General features: G+C 34.4%; 2 protein-coding genes across 2 annotated transcripts in view; one reads left to right on the top strand and one right to left on the bottom strand.

Moving 5' to 3' along the window:
* Positions 1 to 25,084, top strand: part of LOC148943937 (uncharacterized) — a 395,661-nt gene that overhangs the window by 196,782 nt on the left and 173,795 nt on the right.
* LOC148943939 (uncharacterized) overlaps positions 1 to 25,084 on the bottom strand; it is a 44,116-nt gene that overhangs the window by 5,574 nt on the left and 13,458 nt on the right. Inside the window, exons 2-7 of the mRNA XM_089101754.1 lie at positions 20,097 to 20,267; positions 18,730 to 18,888; positions 16,167 to 16,322; positions 5,967 to 6,493; positions 3,912 to 3,969; positions 2,467 to 2,613 (exon numbers count right to left, since the gene is read on the bottom strand). Coding sequence (XP_088957880.1) covers positions 2,467 to 2,613; positions 3,912 to 3,969; positions 5,967 to 6,493; positions 16,167 to 16,322; positions 18,730 to 18,888; positions 20,097 to 20,267 — 1,218 coding nt within the window. The remainder of the gene's footprint in view (positions 1 to 2,466; positions 2,614 to 3,911; positions 3,970 to 5,966; positions 6,494 to 16,166; positions 16,323 to 18,729; positions 18,889 to 20,096; positions 20,268 to 25,084) is intronic.

The raw sequence follows: 25,084 nt of genomic DNA, 5'->3' as shown, positions 1-25,084 counted from the left end.
TTAAGAGTCAAAAGCGATGTAGAACAGCTAGCCCCCCCCCTCAGACTACCCTGCTTTTCACTAAAGGCATCTGATTGATATTGTAAGTTAGCAATTTATCCATTGTTTAATTAGAAAAAAGGTGCTAATTTGACTGGAAATTAAAATTTCTATCACCCCTTTTAAGAGTCAAAAGGGATTAGAGGGCAATCAACTTTTTAATCCCGTTACTCTGAAAAACACACTAACAGACACACACATCCACACACAAAACACTTACACGCACAAACAGACTTACACACATATATATACACACACGCAAAAACACACAGCCATACAGGCAAACGCAAAGACAAAAACAAAACCAACACACACAGACACACAACCACACATATTTCCTCAAATTTTAACTTCAATATCCTTAGCCTAGGAAATGCTCGCTATAAAAGTAGTATTTGTAATGGTAGCAGCCTAGCAGCAGTAGCAGTTGTAGTACTTCCAACCAGGGGCGTCCTGAGGCTCATTTTGTTGGGGGGGGGGGGCGATCTTCGTAAATTTTACCGAATCGCTACCTTATTTTTGCCAAATTTTATGCGAAAATCAAGAATCTTTCCAAAATTCAGCTTATTTTAGAAAATTTATGCCAAAATTTTTGCCTTCGGCAAAAATTTTACCAAATGCCAAAAAATCTGGGTGCGGCACATCCCTCCCCGCCCCCTTCGGGTTGCCCCTAGTTCCAACCACTGCTTTACTTTTGAATCTTAAAAGGAGCACTAGAATTTCCGATTTCTAATAAAATTCAATCAAATTAAGATTATTCAGATTATAATACCCTTAGCCTTACGAGTAATAAGGAGCAATACGGCTCAATTGTGAACGAAACTTTAAAAAATAGAATTTTGATATTACATGAGGTATCAAAAGAATCACGTGTCATGGTGATTGCAAATATATAAGATTCATTAAGTTTAGTGTTACGCATCAAAGGCTAAGAACCAGAGAAAATTTGCATGATTTTCAAAAAAAGGGGGGGGGGTCTAAAGAGTCAAGGAATCTTAATGGAAGTATAGCCATCAGATTCAGCGTATTCAATACGCGTATTCCATCAGATTCAGCGTATTCAAGAACCCTGATGTAAAAGTTTCAAGCTTCCATCTGCAAAAATGTGGAATTTTGTATTTTTTGCCAGAAGAAAGATCACGGATGCGTGTTTTTTTTTCTTTTTCAGGGCTACAGGGCTAATTACACCAAACCACTAATCCTAGAATATAGAAAAGGGGCCTAATCAAACAAAACTTAGAAGTATTATTGCTCTTTTTAAGTGACGAAAAAGATTGGAGTGCAAGTGCCCTTTTTAAGTGCCCCCTCCGCCCACAGTTTTTCCTAAAAGTCATCTGATCAAAACTCTGAGATAGCCATTGTGCTGTTTTTAATTTAAGAAAAAAAATCCTTAAAAAACTTAGTTAAAAATTACTATAACTGATTTTGTCTAATTTTATAAATTGTTGCCAAACACATTAATGACAAAAACTAGATTATTTAAAATTGATAAAGCCTGTTAACTATTAGACAGGATTGATGAATAGAACACCAGCTTTTTGTGACTTTTACTAATCTATAAACTTTTGAAGTTCCAAAAAATTGATGTTTTTAGGTCTGAAATTCAGGTTAAATATCAAACAAAAATTGTTATTAAATTGTCACTTTCTCAAAAGAATTTCAAAAAAGAATAATGAAAGAAAAGTTATTAATGCAAACATTACAGCCGTTTTATTAGGGTTAGACCACCCCTAAGATTCGTGTTGTGGATTTTCAGTTTATAGTGCCTTCACCTTACTGTAGATGTCTGTATTGCAGTCAAAATTAATATAAATAGTTAAAGAAATAATATTGAACAAGTTGTTTTCAAAAATGATCCTTGCAAAAATAATCAAGCTTAAAAAATCTATCAATTTCCCACCATGGGGTAATTTAAAGGTAAGTTTTAAACTTCTCACTACTTCATACACTTTTATATTAAAAAATGAATACAGATAAATGTAGCTCAGAATATCCTTTTATTTTAGGTATGGCCAATTTATTCAAACTAAGTGAGATCTACAACATGTTTAAATGCAAATATCATATAAATATATATATAAATAAATATACTATTTTTATAAACGAGCAATAACTTTATATATATTAAAGTATTTATTTTTTCTCGAAAACGGCTCTATATTTTTTTGTGAAAATTGGTAACTTTGATTCTCGCATAAAAAACGATCTAGACAGGTCAAAAACTAAGAAAATTCGTTAAGAGCCTTAATTTGGTGACAACTGGCATCATGTACTATGTTATAACATGTTATGAGTATTTTATATGACAACATATAAGCATTTTCTTATGTGATGTCAAGCATAGCATAAATAAGATTGCTGAGTTTCCAACCCATCAGTTTATTAAATATTATACTGTCTATTGGAAGGTTCCAAAAAAGAAAAAACTTGCAGTTGCAGTTGCTATAAATGATGATCCTTTGGAACCAACACCTGAACTATCAAACACGATAAGATATGAAAATCGACAAACTGGACCGTCAATTACGACAATACCAATACGGGTAGCTAAGGCAAAGGTCATTGCTAAATTGTCTGAAGTAATCAAAATTCAAAAACGTGTCAAAAATGAAAAACCTCATTACCGAAATTATTTTCTCATAAGTATAAGCCATATCCTTATACAAATTTCACTTTTTTTGATAAAATCAACTCGCTTCGTGATTAACCTTACAGGTTTCGACGCATCCAGTTATATAGTGTCAGTAGGAAAGCCCCAAAAACGAAAATTTGCAATTATTACAAATGATGATTCTCTTAAAAAAGACCATAAAAAAGAAAACTAAAAGTTTCAAGCTTAGTACATATAGTTGTTATAAATCGGACTAGCTTCAATAACCAAATATATTTAAAAAGACATTAAATTGCGTAAAGAGCAAAATACTGGTAATCACAAAAATATTTGTACATATTTTAACAAGTGATTTCAAGAACTCAAAAAGCTTAAAAACAAAAACCTTTTTGAACGCAACTTTTTTACGTCAGTAGGAAGGCATAGAAAACAAAAAATTGCAATTATTACAAACGATGATTCTCTATTTTGACAAGGGACTACAACAACTCAAAAACCTTGAAAAAGAAAAGTTTCAAGCTCAGTACATAATAATCAAATATCTGTGAACAGGCTGCAGTAAGAAAAGACATTAAATTGCGGAGAGAAAAAACTGGTAATTTCAGAAATATCCGTATAAATTTTAACAAGGGATTACAACAATTCAAAAACCTTAAAAAATGAAACCAAAAGTTTTAAGCTTAGTAGAAACTGAACTTTAATAAATAATCATATATCTTTGAAAAGAAAGAGTATTAAAAGACATTAAATTAAATATCTTTGAAGACAGCAAATTGTCTGTCGTTAGAAGACAAGCAAAAAAGAGAATCCACATGTAGAAGCCTGCCGAATGCCGGGGCCCGGCGGCTGTTAATTGCAGAAACATTTTTTATATATTTGAACAATGGATTACAGCAATTCAAAAGCCTTAGAAAAAAAAACAAGTTTGAAGCTTAGTAGATATCGTTGTTAGACGTTGTAATCAGACTTGCCTAAATAATCAAATGTATTTGACAAGACCGCAATATGTGCCGTGCCGCGCCATGTCACGTGGCGGGGCCAGGAGGTGAAGCCATCAGGCTCCCGGTACTATACATATGCATGTATCCATGTTGAGCATATATAAACCCTTTTTTTCTTTTACGACAATCGGTAAGCTAAATTTTTACGTAGTTAAAATTTATTAAATTACAAGATAATAGATATACAATCTTTCTTGACTTTCATCTCTAGTCTACCCTACCACCCTATACTATTTCCTTCTCAACAGGCCCAACTGTACTTCTTCTTACTGGGTGATTGGCAATTGCTGTTAAAGCAACAATAAAAAATAAAGTGGCCTAGCAATTTTATAAATTATAAAATTTTTAGGCAAATTTCTATATCAGGGGCTTCTTGTTATCTTGGAAAGCTGTTGATTTAGCTGAAAAACTATATCAGAAATAGGTTTGCTAATGTATTTTGCTAATCAGTGTGTTCAGATCTTATCTCTTTTGAAAGAAAACAATATTATGGTGGATCTGAGGACTTTGATCTTACTTCTTAGGCCGTTTTTTTTTCTCTTTTGCAAACCTCTTTTTTTATTCTACTCTGAAAATATTATTGAATTATTCTGAATTACATTTGAGTGGGTTCTTTCATACCAGGCAAACCAGGTATTGAGCAATAGTCTGGATAAAGTACTTCTCCCTATCCAAATCAATTTAGACCTCTGGTTGGCAGCAGAAATAATACTGACCTCAATTAACACCCTGCTTTTTTCAGAAAGAAGAGAAAAATGTGGGTCCATCCAATCTCCCATCCAAAAGAGAGGAGAGAAACCAGATTAGACTGTGTAACATTGCTACAGACCCACAGATCAAATGATAACATCTTTGTTCTTTCGTTCAAATTTGATCTTCAAATCAATCTGAAACTTTTTTAGTGGATAGTAAATTGTAAATTGTATGTAGATTGTTCATTAAAAGAGAATAATTAAAATTAAAAGAGATTAAGAGATAAGAAATTAAAAGAGAATAAGCATTAAAGAGAATAAATATTAGCAAATAAAGTGAGATGGTGTTAGATAAGGTCTAATCAAATACCTATTTATTACTCAAGTATAAACACTTCACAACGAAATTATTGAGTGCAATTATATTTCATTCTTTCACCCTGCTATGTATCCAGTAGACATCACAATAACAATATAATACCCAAACTTGTTTCTCCCAGCCTTTTGGGTAGTTTTGCACTATATTAACTATAAAGCACCGTAAAAGATGTCAGTATAATATTTTAAATATGTAAATAGGTAAAGTACCAATTCTAAGAGGGTCCGTAAAAGTACGGCAAAATACCCAATTTTACCAATGACAACACTCGAACAAACCAATATTTATCTTTTCTTTACTTCTGCAGTGGTTTCCCTAAGGATATATTAATCACTCATAAGGACCTCGCCACATTGGAACAATCCTAATGAGCATACATCCCCCTTTTATCTCTTGATTAGAAATCCTGGTGACAATCATAGTTTTAAGGATTTACTCCTCTGAGGACAGACCAAAAACTACATACGTATTTTTTTACAATATTTGAATCCCAATGATAAGTAAAGAGATTTTAAAAAAGGAGAGAAAAAATTATAAGAAGAATAAAATGGATTTTACTGGGGTGTTTAATCAAACAGCGACAAATTTGGGAAGGGGGGGGGTTGGTATTCATAACCAAAGAAAGCAACAAGTTAAAACAAAACACAAAACAAACACACAGAAGAAATGAACAAAAATATTCCCCAAATCGATTAATGAACTGACAAAATATATATAAATGAGTAGCAACAAAACAAAGAAACGGTTCACAATAGGGTTCAGCAAGACCACAGGGGTTGTTATTGTAGATTATAAATGGGTTGCTATATGATTGTTAAGATTAAATTTAGAAGAATATTCTCTTTTGCATATGTCACACTTAAACGGCTTCTCACCAGTATGTACTCTTTGGTGCTGAATCAAATTGCCTGACTGAGAAAAAGTTTTCTTACATATATCAAACTTATACGGTTTCTCACCAGTATGTACTTTTTGGTGCTTAATCAAATTACTTGGCTCAGAAAAAGTTTTCCTACATATATCACACTTAAACGGTTTCTCACCAGTGTGTACTCTTTGGTGGTAAATCAAATTGCTTGACCGATAAAAAGTTTTCTCACATACATCACATTTAAAGTGTTTTTCACCCGTGTGTACTCTTTGGTGCCGAATCAAATTGCTTAACAGATGAGAAGTTCTTTTTCACACACATTCCATTTAAACGGTTTTTCACCTGTATGTACTCTTTGGTGCTGAATCAAACTGCTTGAATTAGAAAACTTTTTCTCACATACATTACATTTAAACGGTTTTTCACCCGTGTGTACTCTTTGGTGCGTAATCAAATTACTTGACTCCGAAAAATTTTTATCACATATATCACACTTAAACGGTTTCTCACCAGTATGCATTCTTTGGTGCGTAATCAAACTGCTTGACCGAGAAAAAGTTTTATCACAGACCTCACATTTAAACGGTTTCTCCCCAATGTGCACTCTTTGGTGCCTTTTCAAATGGTCCACACGAGAAAAGCTCTTGTCACATATATCACAAATATGTTGCTTTATCCCCGTATTTGTTTCTTTACTTCTTTCCAATATTCTGGATTTTTTACTACACAAGGAACTATTCAAATACATCTTATGATTGTCCAAGTTTTTTGCTTCAGAATCCACTTCGAATGAATCAATAGCCTTCTCTGTCAGCATCTTCACCTTCACGATTGGTTTTGGGCCAAAGAGTTTTGGTTGATCCACACCATCAGAACTGCACACAGCAGAATGAATTATTTCTATTGTAAAAAATTATTTTATTAAACTTAAATAAGATGAAAACGATTCAATAATTAGACATCATAGTAATTACAAATGAAAGGTCAACATTTTATAACTGTTACCTGTTTGGGACCTACACTGCCAACCACTTTCTAATGAAACAAAAATGAAAGAACACAACTTGAACTTAGTTTCACTTCATAGAAGAAATAGATTTGGAATAATAATATAAAAAATCTTTCTAAGCTTTAAGACTTGAAAGTCATACCAAATAAAAAATTTTGATAGGTTTTAACGAATAATTTCCTTTTCTACACCTGTCCACTAGTTAAACTTTTATCAAACTTGTATCATAATTTCCCTTTGAAAACTAATTCAACAGCAACATTACAAAAATTAGTAGTAAACATTACAATAAACGTGTAAACAGCAGAAAATAATTATGTAGTTCTAAAAATGAGGATCTACAGGGAAAAGTGCCCCCCGTTCCCTCTTTCACCGTGTTTTCTGAACAAACTTAGGTTTAAACTTAATTGATATTCAGATTTCATTTTTAGCCAATAAATATTTTTTGTAGACTGAAATGTTTCATTTTTATTTTTTTCACGTTAATGATTTTCATTTACTCAGAAATTCATTTAAGGGAAGAATTTTTTTTAGCATTGCTACCAGCATGATGATGGATGTCTAGAAGACCTTAAAAGAAGCACAACTGCTCACAATCAAGTTCTAAGCACAGTCTAATAATACACACCAAACATGGCTTTAGAAAATAAGCATATTCTCTTTAGCTATTGGTAAGTCCTTGGTCTGTTTGCTTAAAATATCTTTCTAGAACTATAACATTTTGATACTCAACTTATTTGAAATCACAATTTTAAGCTTTTGAAGCTGGTCATTTAGATTCAACGATTTTTCCAAAGTAACAACATTCTGTTTGAGTTTTGTCCGTCTACTTCATTCATTTTTATCCAAAAAAAGTGTAAAACCACTCATTTCATTCCTACTTGATAAATTTGTAAGTTAAAAAATTGTTGTTACAAGTACACACAATGTCTTTTACGGATGTGAAAAAAAAATTGAAAAAATTAAAAAAAATTGGTGAGCCGGCCAAATGGTTTGCAACTGTCCCATCTCACAGGTATGACTTAATTTAAGTACAAATTATGACTTAATCTATTATTTATATACAGTGGACTTAACTGATTGGCCTATGTAGGATTTCTAAAAAAAGGGGGGAGGGGGTTGATGAAATTTGCGAAAATAAGCAATTTTGTCTTCTTCTAATAACTGGTGGAATAGATGTGATGGTTTCAGGGGCGGATCCAGGATTTTTTAGGGGGGGAGGGGGCAAAATAGGTTGATCCGATAAAATTACGTTAGGAGCAAGTTTAATTAATAAAAACTAGCGATAATTAATTAAATAAAAATAATTTCGACAACGCTAGGGGGCCCTCGCCCCCCCCCCTCTGGATCCGACACTTGATGGTTTATAATTTTTTTTTTCACGTCGTGATATTTATTTTCTAAGATTGTAGTTCCTGTGTGACTTGAAAAGGGCTAATTACCTGTTTTTGAGGAAAGCAGTGATATGAGCTAGGTTTGTTTTCAATCAATGTTTTAGTATTAAATGGGCAGGCCTTTCCTCAACTTTAAAGAATAAACACCTCTGTTTGAAAATCTTTGCACTTTGTGAATTTAGATAGCGATAAGGGTTCATGATTGAGACCAGTTTAAATATTTGATTATCTCTTTTTTTGTACAAAGGGGCAACAGTTTTTAAAACTTGTGTTTGATCATCTTCTTAATGAGATCCTCAGTACCCCAGACAGTAAAAACAAAACCAATATCAATAAACATGTGTGAAAAGCAGAAGTGACTATATTTGATTTAGCTGCAAGTCTACATTCATGCCCACCACGTAATTTCCCTTTGAGAAAAAATTGAAAAAACTTTTAAAACTGAAATATCAATGCGAAGCGCCAAATATCATAATCAAATGTCATCGCGTTATGACATTGTTCAAATAGAACTCATTTTTAACTTGATTATCGTTGTAAATTCATTCTTTGTTTTTCTTTCCATTCTTAAACAAATGATATATTTATCTTCTGCATTATTACAGCCCACTATATATACATTTATATAAATTTATATGCAGCGTTACAGCCATAGAAATTATTCTCCTTTCCTTTTTTATTCTTTAATAATAATTTCTGGTCGTTTTGAGTTTGAGTTATTGTAGGCTTCTATTTCTACTGATCTTAAGTTTAATATGGCCTTTACTTTTCTTAAAAAAACTTTCTTTTTCGTAAAGTTTTCGAAGTATATCGGCGCGTACGAACAGCTCCTCTCATTTGATCTGCCATTAGCGGTCCAATTACCCTGGAACACGTATTTTGGCAGAAACTTTCTCAAAATACCTTTGAAACCAACTTGAGACTTCGAAACATACTTTTAATTCCTAAAAACATCTAATAATAATATTGCACAACTATTTACCGATTTTCATATATGTATTCGAATAAATCAATTTAAAATTATTTTTTTTTAAATTTAGTGTTCCAACGTTGAAGCCAAGTTTCGCGTTCAAGAGAAATCTGACTTGTCTTCCCGAGAAAAGATCTAATGTTTCTACGTTCTCTGGAGCACTCGCACCTCGTTCCGAGTTTTTATAATGGGTGAAATAGGGAAAGATCATACTGCCTATTATATATACAGTGCTCTCAACTATCAAGTGATATCACGACAGTCGACATTATCGAAGAAAACTTGTAGAGGGAACCAACTTTAATAACCTCTCTACGGGCTAAAATCTACACAACCAATGCAGAAATGTAATTCTTCTGTTTTCAAGAAGGAGGAGAGATGGGCAATGATGCCAATTTTAATTAGATACTTTGCATTTAAATCTGACACCAGTTTTTATGGGCTTCGGGATCTTTCATTTTAGAATTCTCAAAAGGATGTTTAACAAATAATATATTATTGTTCTGCTGAATGTAAATAAAAACCATTGTTCTGAATCAGCTTTCATTTTGGCCTAAATCTAACATAAATGTCCACTTTGGCAACTAAATTCATTCGAAACGAAAGTCATGCTGCACAAATTTAACTTTTTAATTACTTAAAAAGGAAATTTTTAAGTAAATAGTGTAAAAGGAAGTTAAGCTAATTTTAATGGTGAGAGCCTCAGCATGAGAAATGTCTCACATTTTTTGGTGCTTAACATTTGATTTATAGAATTATAAAATAAAAGTATATAAAATTTGTCCTTTCTTCCATCTCTACAAGTTTTGGTAGGGTAATTTCTCACCAGGACTTTTTGACAACAAAGTTATTAACTCATGTTTTAACTCTGAAACTCTACCTCAAGTTCTTCTTTATTTAGTATGGTTACCGTATTTTAGTTCTTCTAGTCGTTCAAATATTAAAACATTTTATTTTTTTATTTTGGAATTTTTTTTATGTCGACTTTTAAAATTTCATTCTACTTCCTCAGTGATAAATCAATATGGTATGAACAATCCCATTGTGATAATGAATAAGGAGCAACAAAAAATTAATTTACTAGGGTCGTCGATTTCCCATAGTCCGACTCTGGAATTTCTTAAATTTTGAAACTAGAATATTTTTTTTTCATTAGTTGGTTGGTATTATTTTTATAATTTATAATATTTCCATTTTTTTTTAGATTTGCTGCTTGTTTATGTTAAAATTTACGAGGTTATCAATGAAATGTTATTAAGAATGAATAGTATAATTTAGATTTGTGTATAGTGCCCTGTTAGTCCAGGAAGGGAACGGTTTGACCGGGAACAAATTGCAATAGAAATGATTCTTTCGCTACCCGACTCAGAAAAATGCGCTGATTCCAAATATGCAAAGTTTGCTCATCGAACTTTTTAACAAGTATGTTTTTTTTTAGGTTGAGGTTGATTTTGATGAGGTGAAATTCGTGTTTCCATAAAAAGGCGTACAACAACAGAATTGATGTATAGAATAGTGTCCTAGATCATGTTGAGTATGAAAAATCACCTTTTTTTGAACGTAAAATTAAAAATTTCATTTATCTTTTTAGATTGAATGATTAATATACACAAAACTGATATTAAACTTGAAATTTTTGATTTGAATTGCATCACTTGCTAAAAATAAATAGCGAAAGAGTCAGGAAAGGTCATTTTGGGAGAGAAAGGTTCAGTCTCGGTGAATGAAGCTAGTCGATCAAGGAAGCGTGAAGATGTCACAGCAGTTATTGGGGATCCTGTCCAAAAGTCATGCAGGTCTAGCTTCACAAAAAAGAAATCTATTGAACAGTACTTGTCATCGTTGTCGCAGGTGACACAAAGTCTGAGGCGAGAATCTTCCCGTTTATCTGGAAACTTCAAATCCGATTGTCGCTTTTGCTCTACGCCAGTTACCTTTGACAGAACGAAGAAGAAGGAAGACAGTTTCAAGGTTAGAACGAGAGACTTTGAAAATACACTAAGAGAGGATAGTGGAAAAAGAAATGAGGACTGGTCAGGAGCAGTGATGACTAGAATTCTTGCTGCCACTGCCGATCTACACGCTGCTGATGTAGTTTACCACAAATCCTGCTACTCAAACTTTTTAACGGAACGTAATATACCCAACAAGTATAGCAGAATTCCTTCACAGTCTGGAAAACGAAAATCTGGTCGACCACAGAACTTGGATCAGAACGAGGCGTTCGAGAAAGATTCCGAGTTTTTCTAGGCTAACGATGATAAGCAAGTAACACTGAATTATCTTGTTAGTATGATGAGCGAGCTCATGGGTAATTTTCAGGATTCTGGATGTTGTGAAAGATACGTGAAATAGAAGATGCGAGATAGATTTGGTGAAAGCACAGTATTTGCAAAGATAAACTGCAGACAGAACGTCATTACGCTAAGAGCCAAAGCTCATGCCATTCTCCACGAGTATTACTTAAAGCCAAAAAATGTCGACGTGGAACTGGAGAAAGAAGCTATCGTCCGAGCTGCAGCAGCTATAATCAAAAGTGATGCCAAAGGTATTAAACAACAAATGGATGTGTATCCCAATTCTGAAAACCTCGGGGAGATAACAGACAACCTCGAATACCTACCCTCATCTTTGCGGCTTTTTCTCAACACTTTGTTCGTAGGAGACAAAACAGACAGGAAGGTTGCGTCAATAGGTCAGTGCATGTTACAAGCCTGTCGGCCAAAGGCAATCAGACCACCCCTTCAGATTGGATTAGATGTCCAGTTGCATCATCAGTTTGGCAGCCGCTTTCTAATTGACATGCTCAGTGCTATGGGTTTCAGCTCATCATATTACGAGACGAGGCTCTTCGAGCGTAACACTGCGGTTTCTAGCAGCATAAACATAAAAGGACTGGAAGGAACTTTTTGCATGCAGCACATAGCTGATAACGTCACCCACAACATCCGAACCCTTGATGGTCACGGCACTTTTCACGGCATGGGCAAAATTGTTTCTGTGACGCCACTGTTGAGGTCTTCAACAGTACTTGAGAGGAGAAAGTTTATTACGTCAAGGCAGATAACTGAACCGAACCGAATTCCCATTAAGTATCTCAGACAGACACTAGGACAACCTAACCTTCTGTACGATCCGCTACCACGAGCCTCGATTCTGGATCCCTCAAAATATTGCGACCTGCTATGGAAGATGTCAAGACTTTTTCCTGCACCCTTGCCTAGTTGGCAGGGAGCTATGAGCGAGCTGTATGTTCATACGCAGTCAGGCTCTTAGACAGGGAAAGCCTCCATTCTCTTCATACCCATGATAGATATGAGCCCAAGTGATCCCTTTTGTATCTACTCCACACTCAGCTTCGTTTGCGAACAGTGTTCCAGATACGGTGCAACTCCCGTACTGGCCACTGATCAGCCACTTTACTGGAGAGCTCTTACCATTATTGCTGCCGAGACGGATGCAAGACCTATAAAAAAAATCGTCCTATGGCTGGGTGGCTTCCACACACTCATGAGTTACATTGGGGCTGTTGGACAGATTATGGAAGGCTCTGGACTTCAAGACACGTTGGAAATGATATATGCACCAAATACTGTTCTACAAATCATTTCTGGGAAAGTTTATTCCAGAGCTATACGAGGACACATACTTACTGACTGGGCACTGAACACACTTCTCTTCACTGAACTTTACGGCACTGAAGATGGCGCTGATTCAGCAGACACGGAAAAAATAATCAGTGCCTCCGACGAGCTTATGGATTTCTTCACTGTTTATTTTGGGGCATTGGAAGGTCACACAGACATGCGAAATATAGAGGAAAACCAGTCCCTGGCAAAAGTCGCCAAGAAATTTTCTTCTCTTAAAGTCACTTTCGGAAAAGTCGCGTACGGCGAAACTGTGGATACAATATATGGAAATGATAGACATACTGAAGAAGATCATCCAAGAAGAACGTACGGGGGACTGGGATCTTCACCTTCAGGCAGTTGAAGCTATGTTGCCGTATTTCGCAGCGTCCAACCACTTCCTATATGCGAAGTCTGCCAGGGTGTACCTGCAAAATATGAAACAGCTGGGAACTACCAATCCCGACGTGTTTGACAATTTTCAGAACGGGAGCCATGTTATCCGCAGATCCGAAAAATTTTGGGCGGGCCTGTCATCAGATCTGGTCATTGAGCAGGTCCTCATGCGCTCGTTGAAAACTAACGGTGGTCTTACAAGGGGAAGCGGCATGTGTGAGTTGCAAAGGCTGACTTGGTTACTCTCAGCACCAACTTGTAGTGCAATTAATTCGTCGATGCAAACTTTTGCTAAGGTCCAATACGAGACGAGCGAACAGAACAAAGAAGTTAGAGAGTCGAGGATTGAACACGACAACCATGACACTAGCAAGCTCCTTTGCTTTCTTGCTGAGAATACCCCTCTTACAGAAGACCCGAGTTTGTAAAACATTACCTCTAGAGTTACGGCTAATGAAAAAGTCAACATTGACGCATCAAGATCCGTCGGACAAGCAATCATGGGTAGCCAGACAGGTGAAAACGTCAACACGTACACATTCAAGAAAAAGTCTGTGACCGTAATGCTTGCTAATAAAGGTGCACCAGTTATTGACGGACAGTCAGTTGCCGTTGATCCAGCATTCATGTTTCAGCGGCTGGAAATAGCAAAGACGATTTGGAGTCATACTTTAAGTATGAATTGTGTTCACCGCCTCCGTCACTTTTTGAAGCAAACGGACTTCTACGAACAGCCGATAAGCCTGCCCTCGCCGATACGATGTGGCGTCTAGTTGCAGAGGAGCAGCCGAAAACTGAAGACTTCGTCAAAGATTTCAGTGACAGGCATATAGTTCTCGATGGTGGGGCAATGCTTCAGCGAATTCCTTGGGAAAAAAACTCAATTTATGATAGTATCTGCCAGAAGTATGTTGACTACGTTGCACGGAAATGCGGGGCGCCAAGGACGTCGGTGGTTTTCGACAGATACGACCAAGCACCTTCAATCAAAGACATCACCCAAGTGAAAATCATTAACGTGAAAAAAATAAAAATGAAACATTTCAGTGTACAAAAAATATTTATAGGCTAAAAATGAAATCTGAATATCAATTAAGTTTAAACCTAAGTTTGTTCAGAAAACACGGTGACAGGGGCCTACTTTTCCCTGTAGATCCTCATTTTTAGAACTACATAATTATTTGTAGGAAATTATTCGTTAAAACCTATCAAGTTTTTTTCAATCCTGTATGACTTTCAAGTCTTAAAGCTTATTAAGATTTTTTATATTATTATTCCAATTCTATTTCTTCTATGATGTGAAACTAATTTCAAGTTGTGTTCTTTCATTTTTGTTTCATTCGAAGGCGGTTGGCAGTGTAGGTCCCAAACAGGTAACAGTTATAAAATGTTGACCTTTCTTTTGTAATTACTATGATGTCTAATTATTGAATCGTTTTCATCTTATTTAAGTTTAATAAAATAATTTTTTACAATAGAAATAATTCATTCTGTTGTGTGCAGCATTGATGGTGTGGATCAACCAAAAGTCTCTGGCCCAAAACCAATCGTGAACGCGAAGATGCTGATAGAGAAGGCTATTGATTCATTAGAAGTGGATTTTGAATCAAAAAACTTGGACAATCATAAGATGTATTTGAATAGTTTCTTGTGGAGTAAAAAATACAGAATATTGGAAAGAAGTAAAGAAACATATACGGGGACAAAGCAACATATTTGTGATATATGTGACAAGAGCTTTTCTCGTTTGAATTATTTGAAAAGGCACAAAAGAGTGCACACTGGGGAGAAACCGTTTAAATGTGAGGTCTGTGATAAAACTTTTTCTGTGTCAAGCAATTTGAACGTTCATAAAAGGGTACACACAGGTGAGAAACCCTTTAATTGTGATGTATGTGAAAAAACTTTTTCTGAGTCAAGCAGTTTGATTAAGCACCAAAGAGTACACACTGACTCACGTTAATGGACTACAGCTTCTGATAAAAAACAACGAGTTTTACGAATCCGCTAAAGTTTTTATGGACCCACTATCCACCAAGCACGACATTTCAGCAGCTGAGGAGAAAGAAATGATACTTTTGTTTAAGTGTCCAGGCTGAATTTCAACCCTCAATCAGTTGCGTCATCTCAAATTCATCGAGAAAGTTACAGCATCTGCATCATATGTTGAGTCTAAAGTTCTCCCTCCCACTAGTGATGCTTGCAGCTTCCACTCATTTCGAGTTTATTTGCAAGTTAAATCGTGGAAAACCCTGGGATGTAATCTCGACCCTGGCCAGTTCGGTTGGGTAATTCAGAATGGATTATATCGCCCTATTTTTGGTGAACTCCCCGCTGCCCCCAATTCTTTCCTTACAGTTTTTCGCTGTAACTGCGAAACCAACTGCTCAAATATGCGATGCACTTGCAAAAGATATGGCATGAAATGCACCTGGGCCTGTGGAGCTTGCAAGGGAACAATTTGTGCGAACTGTGTTACAACTGAGTTTTTCAGAGTTGATGATCTCGAAGATAACGAAGATCTATGAATATTAATATTTAGTTTTTTTATCACATTTGTATATTATATGTATAACTGAAAGAGTTGAGAATGCTTTAATTGTTAATTAAACCATCAAAATGGGTGGTAGTTGTCATTCTACATTTTAAGACCTGTTTGTTTCAGATTCAGCGTGGTTTAACACTAGATGAGAAAATTCACCCTCCTCCAGCATACTTCCCCTTTAAATATTGATAACCGTTGTTTATCCTTGCAGTTAGAGAGACATATTTCTCCTCCTCGTTATTTACCTCAACCCCAAAAAACGTATTGGTGAAACAGCTAGATGAGTAAACTTTGCATATTCGGAATCAGCACATTTCTCCGTGACGGGTAGTCAAAGAATAATTTCTATTGCAATTTGTTCCGGGTTAGGCCCTTTTTTTCACACACTTCCTGGACTATGTATTTATATTTGTTTGTTGTTATGTATTTATATGGTCAGTTTGTTCGTTTTTATTTACACTCTCCAAGTTTTGGGGGGTAGTAAAATGATTGACTTTGAATTATGTTATGTTGTTTATATAGCTTGACATATTGTTGATGTTAAGCTTGTAAAATTTACAAAAACTTTTATGTTTGACAAAATATTTCCTTTTCAAACTAAGTTCACAACACTATTAGTTTCAAATATACCTTCATCATTGTTGTCCAGATTTTGAGAGTCCGATTCTGATGTTAAATTGATTATTCTGGAAGAAGCATCCACAGGTAGCTGTTGATGATCAGATGATAGGATAGAAATAGAAGTGTCTTTGATTGTTTCAGCTCCAATTGATAAAGTATCTCCAGCTTCAACAATAAAAATAAAAAATAAACAAAGAGAAAAAAATCATAAAAGTAGGATTAAATATTATCAATAATTAACAAAAAATAATGAACCCTCGCAAAATAAAAAAACAGACAAGTGTGAAAAATGACACTAAATATCAGACCTGAAAAACTTTAAGCGTTATTATTTGATGGAGACTTGATGATGGTGTGATAATTAATATAAGGTAATTTGAATAATAGAAAACTAATTTCATGATTTAGCAATTTATTCACAAATTTCCATATCCAAATGATATCTAATTAATTTTTGGAAATAGAAATAACTAGAGCTAACCTATTTATACATACTAAGAACTAGCCTTTGTGGACTGGAAAGGCATAATAGCAAATTATCAGCGCTTCTACCTTTGGCTTATTAAAAACAAGGCTGTAGAGCTCTATAGTTTCACAAGCATCTTTTGAGTTTACCATTTAATCGTTGCTATTCTGGGATTTCTAGGGTGCTCTTGACTTATGCACTAAGTTTCGAACAGGAACAAAATCCAGTTTTGGTATGTATTGGCTAGATGAATGGCTTTTATATACTTTAAAAAAAAACAAAAAAAATTTCGTTTATTCAGTTATAATTCTTGCTTTGCGCCACTTATTGGATATTTTATAATCGAAATAAAAGCAATATTGCCTTTAACTTAGACTATTTAAACTATATTGTAGCAATAGATTTTCCCGAGTGATCTCTTTCTATTTTTCCCGGTAAAGGATAGTTTTGAATTTGTGGTCTGTTTTTGCTAATGTGCTGTTTTCTATTCTAGGCATTTAGACTTCATAATCCACATGAAATGGATTTTTATTCTGACGTAAATTAAGAATTAACATACGTAACGAATTTCTATAGTCGTATGTTTTTATTGAGTATATTAGGGAGTTCGCCCCCTAGTCAAAAACAAGTACTTTAAGTGTAAGTTAGAACAAAAAAACCCATAATCAAAACTGCCGGGTAATTATAATAAATATATATTTTTAAATTACTAAAAAAAACTTTATCTAAAAGTGCTAGTTTTTGAGTAGGGGGCGAACCCCCTCATATACGTAATCATTTCTGTTCGTTTTAAATTTTGATGTTGCTCCTTACTTTCAGTTGAAAAAAACCTTTTTTATTTAATTTCTGATCGTTTTTTCAATAATGCTGGAAAATCCATCGCCCCAGGCCTAGAGATTTAACTGACCCCAAGTCCCAAGGTTCCCTGTACAACCTATCTCCCATGCCCCCTCCTCCGACCCCCCCCCCACCAGACACTGTTCCACCGGGCAACACCTGTATACGTACCAATAACAAAAACTAAATTCAAACAATGGGCAAAGTTTATAACTTAAAGCCCGTACCCCGGGACCGGGGTGGGATTAAGTCTCAAAGACATAGTAAACAGATTTTCAACTATGCTGAACAAAATGGCTATCTCAAAACTTTGACTGGGTGACTTTGAGAAAAAAATGAGCGTGGGAGGGGGCCAAGCTGGCCTCCAATCTTTTTGGTCACCTAAAAAGGGCACTAGAAATTTAAATTTCCGTCTGAATGAGCCCTCTCTCAATATTCTAGGACTAATAGGTCGATACGATCACCCCTGTGGAAATAATAATAAAAAAAAAACAAAACAAAAAAACAAATAAACACGAATCTGTGATCTTTCTTCTGGCAAACAATACAAAAATTCCACATTTTTGCAGATAGGAGCTTGAAACTTCTTTAAATAGGTTCTCTGATACGCTGAATCTGATGGTGTGATTTTCATTAAAGTTCTATGACTTTTAGGGGTTGTCTTACCCTTTTTTAGAAAATAAGGCGAATTTTCTCAGGCGCGTAACTTTTGATTGGTAAGACTAAACTTGATGAAATTTATGTATTTGAAATCATTTATATATTTTGGAATCATAAAAATCTGATTCTTTTGATGTATCCATTGGTATCAAAATTCCATTTTTTAGTTTTGGTTACTATTGAGCCGGGTCACTCCTTACTTACAGTTTGTTATGTTTGATGATTGGAATAACGCTGTTTAACTTTATGGATTTTCTGTGAACATGGAACTTACAACAGAGGTGAACAAAAAAAAAACCTGCGAAATGATTGTATAACGTCCATAATGTCCTGGGATGAAAATGAATTAATGCTGTGAGCTTGTGACTCACAGCATGTGAGACCGCAATTTCGGATGAATATTCGCTATCAGTTACCTTGGCTTCTACTGGTATATTCTTTTCTCTTGAAATTCGGAATTGGAGGGATCGATATGGCATGTAGTAGATCAATACTTGAGTGGAGTGTGGGATAATGGAAGATGAGTACTTTAGTATGGATGGGGGATACGTGAAGTGGGGAATTTCCTTTTTCAAACTAATATTACAACGCTATTATTTTTAAATATACCTTCATCATTACCATCCAAATCCTGGAAGTCCAACATAGATGTTAAATTGGATATTCTGGATGCAACACTCAAAGGTAGCTGTTGCTGCTCAGGTGATAGAGTGGGATTAGAAGTTTCTCTGATCGTTTTGACATCACTTGGTGAAGCATATTCAACTTCTACAACAACAATGAAGAGATAGAAAACAAGCAAATTATGATAAAATACTCTTCATATTTAGTAACCAAGACTTAAAAAAGAACAGAAAACAAATGTGAAAAATGAGACAAAATATAAAAAATGAACAAATTCAAGCGTGATAATTTGACAAATAGGAGCCCCATTGCACAAATTAGCATTTATTAGAAATGCTAATAAATGCTAATTATCAATTAGCATTCTTTTATACTGAGAATAACTATATAAGAAAAATATCAAAGCTGTTGTGCATTTTTTTTTTTTTTATTAAGTTCTTTTTTATTAAAATCAGTTTTATTTTTTGAACTGTTTTTCTTTTTTACTAATAATTCTGTGTTGAATATAACGCAAAAATAGTTTTTGCTTATTCCACAAAAAAAATTCTCTTACTTTCTGACTTACTTATATAAATGCTTGACATAATTTTGTAAATCAACATTTCACCATTTAAACTTTTGTTTACTTGACTTTTGTTTAAATTGGGTTTTGGAAGAGCTAGAAATTTCTAAATATGGTAGCATAATTCCTTTTAAGATTTGCAAACACCATAAATACAGTGCTGATTTACGCAACAATTCTGTCTTTGTTTTTAAAAACAGAGGTCTATTTTATTGGAATGTTAGACACTGAGTGAATTGTTTTGTGTTTAACACTTAAATTGCTTTGATGAGTTTTTCAAAAATTCTAAAGGCAAACTAAATCTTATTATAATCGTCTAGTAATGCTATTCAAAAGCTTTTTAGAATAATAATAATATATTTTCAGCTGGATATACAAAATGGAGACAAAACAAGAGGAGTGAAAAAAAGAAACACCATCATCTACAAGTACAAAATATTTACACTAAAATACTTACTACTACAGTAAAAGACGACACTTATGTTCATATATTTTATTTTAGAAATGAAACAAGTTCTTCAAACAAAATTAGAAAATTTTTTATAATTAAAAAAAAAAATCTTTTTTTGAAATGATCAAAATCCATAATTTGCCGTAATCGTTTTAAATAATCAATTGTTTTGGATATTTTAAAGTTTTTGTTTTGTTTTTTTTTCATTTCGTTTTGGGTTAAGCAGTTTAAAATATTAATTTTATTAATACCAAGAATATTGTAACTTTTTCTAGCTTTTCCCTGTAAAATATTACACAATATATTTTAATATACATAAACCAAATTCTTGACATGTACCTTCATTGTCAAAACATGCGGAGCCCAATACCTCAGGGTCAGGTTCAAGTTTACATGGTCCTGAAAAGCAGCAGAAAATACCTACAGGAGCATCTTCCCTTTTAGGAGACAAAAGGTGGTTTGGAAAGTCAAATAACTCCTCATGGTCAGTTGGTAAAGCCTCTTCAACTTCTGAAAGAAATATAAATAAAAGCGACATCAAACACATTCAATAGACAAGCTTACAAAACAAGCAAAACTTCTTCCCCCTTTTCAACACAATGGCCACAAGAATGAATAATGATCCTTACAAGGACAGAAATCAAACTATCTTTGGCAAATTGCCAACACGAAATGTCTAGATTTAGAGTTGAAAAAGAGTCCTGAAAATTCTTAAACAGGTTATGTGGTTGATAGGCTAATGAGTTAGCTAATCATCTTAAAAAAAATAATAAACAATTGGTGGCAATGTTGCTTTTTCCTTTGAATGCTAGTCCTAGTTTCCAGTAGTGTCAAACAATAAAATTGTTCAATTAATTCTATTTTTGCATCTTTCATTCATTTTGTTTCAGATTCCATAATGATAAAATGATTTTGAAAAACGTGTGCATATATACAAGAGAAAATAGATACCCATTTCCTGTTTGACAGAAACATTGAAATATTGTGGCTTATAAATATTTTCTCTTCCAATTCTAATGAAATAACAAATATTATACCAAATTATTTGAATAATTTTTTCTACAAAATTTTTTTTATACCATACCCCCCCCCCCGAGGAAAAATCTTCCTTTTTACAAGATCCTCAGATTGACAGCAAATATGGACTAGAGGCAAGCTTGTCATTTTAAGACATTAATTAAAAAATCTTTTTCCACAAGATAAGTTTTCCAACTTATTCAAAACCTCTATGCCTTCCCAAGGCCAGAACATAATTTGCACTTTACTGAAAAAATACAAATGAATGTGCATTGTCAGTTTAATATACATATACTAATATTTAGTAATCAAAATGTTAATATTATTTGATTTATTAAAGTTATAAAAGAAAAAACATTTATATTTTTTCTGTTAAGTGCAAACTATGTTCTGGCCTTTTGAAGGCATAGGGGTTTTGAGCCAAACTTAAGTTAATTTCTTCTCGTTTTGAGCTTGACTCGGTTATTTATTGTAATTTTTGTTCGTTTTTGGGTATCATTTATTATCGATGCTGATTTGCGGTAGTTTCACGCTTCGTAGACTATTTGATTTTATTTTTACTCATGTTTTGTTTAATGGAGTTCTTTACTTTTCTTTGAAAAACTTATTTTTTGGAAAGTTTTTTTAATTAATTTCTGTTCCTTTTATATAGACATAGTCTTTTCAGGGAAAAAAGAAAATAATACTTTAAAGCTTTTCGTTTTTTAAGACTTTATAGTTTGGCCTGCTATTTGTATGCTGGAGAAAAATTTTCAGCAATTTTTAACAACATACACCCTTTTAAAAACTGGTCACAAATAGTAGTGTTTAATTTCGTTTCATACCTACTCTAGATGACCTAAAATGGAAAACTTGATACCATTTTCAAAAAAATCTGCTTACTTTATTTGATAGCTTGGATAAACTTTACGCTATTTTGACTTGGTTAAATTTTAAGAGCAGAAGTAGCCCCGAAAGTTTGAACATAATACCCTCAGTCGTATATGGGATAATGCTGAGATGCCTTATTGGGAATTAGCATTAACACAGTGCATTTTTAATTTAATCTTAAGCAAAATTTTATTTTTTAAAAATAAAGGAAATGGGGTGGGGGGGGTGGTTTGGGGTATTAGTTGCACTCCAATCACTTTCAACTATCAAAAGGGCATCAGCCCTATCTATTTTAAATCGAATGAACCCTTTTCGAAGTTCCTACGACAACTCCTTCGATACGAAGTGCCCTGGTCTAAACAACGACATCACCAACAAAAAATCATACATTATACCCACATAAATCTTTACTATAAAAATTTCAAGCCTGCCGGTCACTTTAGACTATTAAAAATGGCACTATGCCTTTTGATGTCCAATCGAATGAGCCCTTTTTGAGTTTCTACGATAACGCTTTCTATAAACACCTTATATGCCCCCAAGGCATAAATTCCAACCCTTACCCTAAGGAATGTGGGGGTGGTTGTTATCCTCTAAGACACAATTTCCAGAACTTTCAACTACGTTAAATAAAATGGCTATCTCAAAATTTTGATTGGATGTGTTTGGGAAACTGGTGGGCGTGAGAGGGGCTTTACTCGCTCTCCCATCACTTTCAACTATTTAGAAAGGCAATAGCCCTTTAAATTTCAAATCAAATGAGCCCTTTTGAAGTTTCTAGGACAACGCTTTAAATAAAACCTTATATACCCCAAGGGCATAACTTACAACCCTTGCCCTGAGGACTGGGATGTTGTCATCCTCAAAGACCTAATTTCCAGAACTTTCTACTATGTTGAACACAATGGCTATCTGAAAATTTTCATTGAATGTGTTTGGGGATATGGTAGGCGTGAGAGGGTGGTTAGTTACCCTCCAATCACTTTCGACTATTAAAAAGGGCACTATCCCTCTCAATTCCCAATTAAATGAGCCCCTTTTGAAGTTTTTACGACAACTCTATCTATTAAAACCTTATATGCCCCCAGAGTATAACATAAAACCATTGCCCTGGAGACTCGTGGGAGATTGTCTTCCTTAAATACATAAGTACCAGAACTCTCAACTACGTGGAACAAACTGGTTATCTCAAAAATTTCATTGAATATGTTCAGGTACATGGTTGACGCGAGAGGGGGGTCCATAACGCTCCACTCACTGTCGACTATTAAAAAGGGCAAATTCAGTTTCCGAACAAATGAGCCCTTTTTGAAATTTTTACAACAAATTTGTATATAAACCTGGTATGTCCCCAGGGTATAAATTAAAACCCTGGCAATGAGGGCTCTGAGGGGTGTATCATCCTAAAAGACCTAATCTCTAGAAGCTTCGACTCCGTGGAACAAAATGAACATCTCCAAGCTTTGATTGGATGTGTTCAGGGAAATGGTAGGCGTGAAAGGGGGGTTATTTGCCCTTCAATCACTTTCGACTATTAAAAGGGCACTAGCCCTTTCAATTTTCAATTGAATGAGCCCTTTTCGATATTTTTACCACATCGTTTTCTATAAAAACCTTACATGCTCCCAGGGCAAAACTTACAATCCTTGTCCTGAGAGTTGTGGGGAGGGGATGGGTTGTCATCCTTAAAGACCTAATTTCAGGCCTCCCGCTAGATTTTTCGTGATAAATATGAACTTTATGAACTTTTGACCACAAAAATATGAACTTTATGAACTTTTGATTGAGCTTTTTATGAACCGATCATGAGCCTAAATTTACGATATGCGCACCTCAAAATCTGCGAGAGAGCATAAACTGCATCAGTTAATGATTTCGTCACTGGTGCATATATTCTTTTTGTTTTTGTGGGTTTTTTTTCACGAGTTTTTCGATACGACAGTGCAAAATACACCAGTACAAAATATTTCACTTTACTTGTTCTTTTTGGCAAAATATGGCGAAATTAAGGACAACTTTCGTCTGTTTACCCTGCTCCGTATCAGATCAACTCCTCTGGCTGCCTTATCTTCTTCGCGTATCTTCCAGCTCAAAGCCTCGATCACATTTTGTGCAAGACTTATTTCTACGAAGTCTTTGGCATCTGTATTAGACCCTGGCGCCGATGAAGGAAGACAGGCGGCGGCAGGGCCAAAACAGCGCGCAACGCCGCGCCACCGGTATGATGTCGGCGGCGCGCCGTCGGCATGATCAATGTTGACCGCAAATATTAATATTGTCATAAGTCTCTCAAATCGCAGCCTAAATTTACAACAGATTCGAGACTATTAATGAGTTAAAAAATTCACAAGTCGCTGGCTGGAAACTGGTCTTCGTTATTCATCAAAAGAAGTAGAAATCTGGCAGAAACGAAATGGCTGTGGAGTTTCAGAACTCCTGCATAATCCGAGTAGTTGAAGTATCTATTTAGCTATGTATTCTTAACATAAATAATTATCAAAATTAGTAGTTTTTTTCATTGAGCGTTACTGCATACAAAACTTCAAATACCGTATCCCAAAATTCGTCAGTTATCTGGGTAAAAATTTTGAATATTACTTAGAACTTAGAAGCTTAATTCTGTCACAATGCTCTTTGCCTATATCTATTTTGTCACCTTTAAACCAGTTGAAATAGGCGACTTTGATATTGATTGTTTTTTTTTTTTTTGCTCTTTTGGGTTCCTAAAAGCCTTCTTGTATTGAAAACTGGTTTTTAATAACAACTTAAAAAAAAAATACATTTTAAAGTTTTTTTTTGGCTCCTTTATAGAATATATGTCATGTAGGCTAAGGCTGAACTGCTGCTCTTTTGGATATTATTCATTTTTTCTTTTGGGGATTCATTCCAAATTATAAACTGATAAATACCTAATATCAGTCAAATTATAAACTGCATCTAAAAGGAGTAAACTTATCAAATTGAAAAATACATGATGACACACTTCACATGAGAACACTTCAATTACAATGAACCAAAAACCACTTAATGGTTTATTCGGTATGAAGAAAAATGAAGTGCCATCTATTTTCTTAGGTAAAAAATAAAAAGCTCGTCCGTTTTAAATGGAATCAAATGAAATAATAAGCAGACTGAAGTAGCTCAAGGAAGATGTTGAGATTTTCATCCTAATTCGTCACTTTTAATTCAAACAAAATGTTAGGACACTTAGTATCAGTTATTCAGCTTAAGCTTTGATTTCCAAATCCTCACAAAAATTACCAAATTTAAGAAAGTCGCAACAATAATTCACCTGTGGTCAAAATACTCAAAGATTCCTCTTTGATCCCCACCCAGGCTCAAAGCTTCTGCTATGGTCATTTCCATGGAAATTTCCAAAGAGTTTCTTTTTAAAATAGCTTTCAAGCGTAGTTAGGGGAATTTAGCCTTTTTTGCTTTTC

This window comes from Artemia sp. Qi Xiang Cuo, chromosome 15, assembly GCF_049724085.1.
Source record: "Artemia sp. Qi Xiang Cuo chromosome 15, ASM4972408v1, whole genome shotgun sequence".
Classification (NCBI taxonomy): Eukaryota; Metazoa; Arthropoda; class Branchiopoda; order Anostraca; family Artemiidae; genus Artemia; species Artemia sp. Qi Xiang Cuo.
Note: the sequence above shows the minus strand (reverse complement) of the source record. Positions and strands in the feature narration are given on the sequence as shown.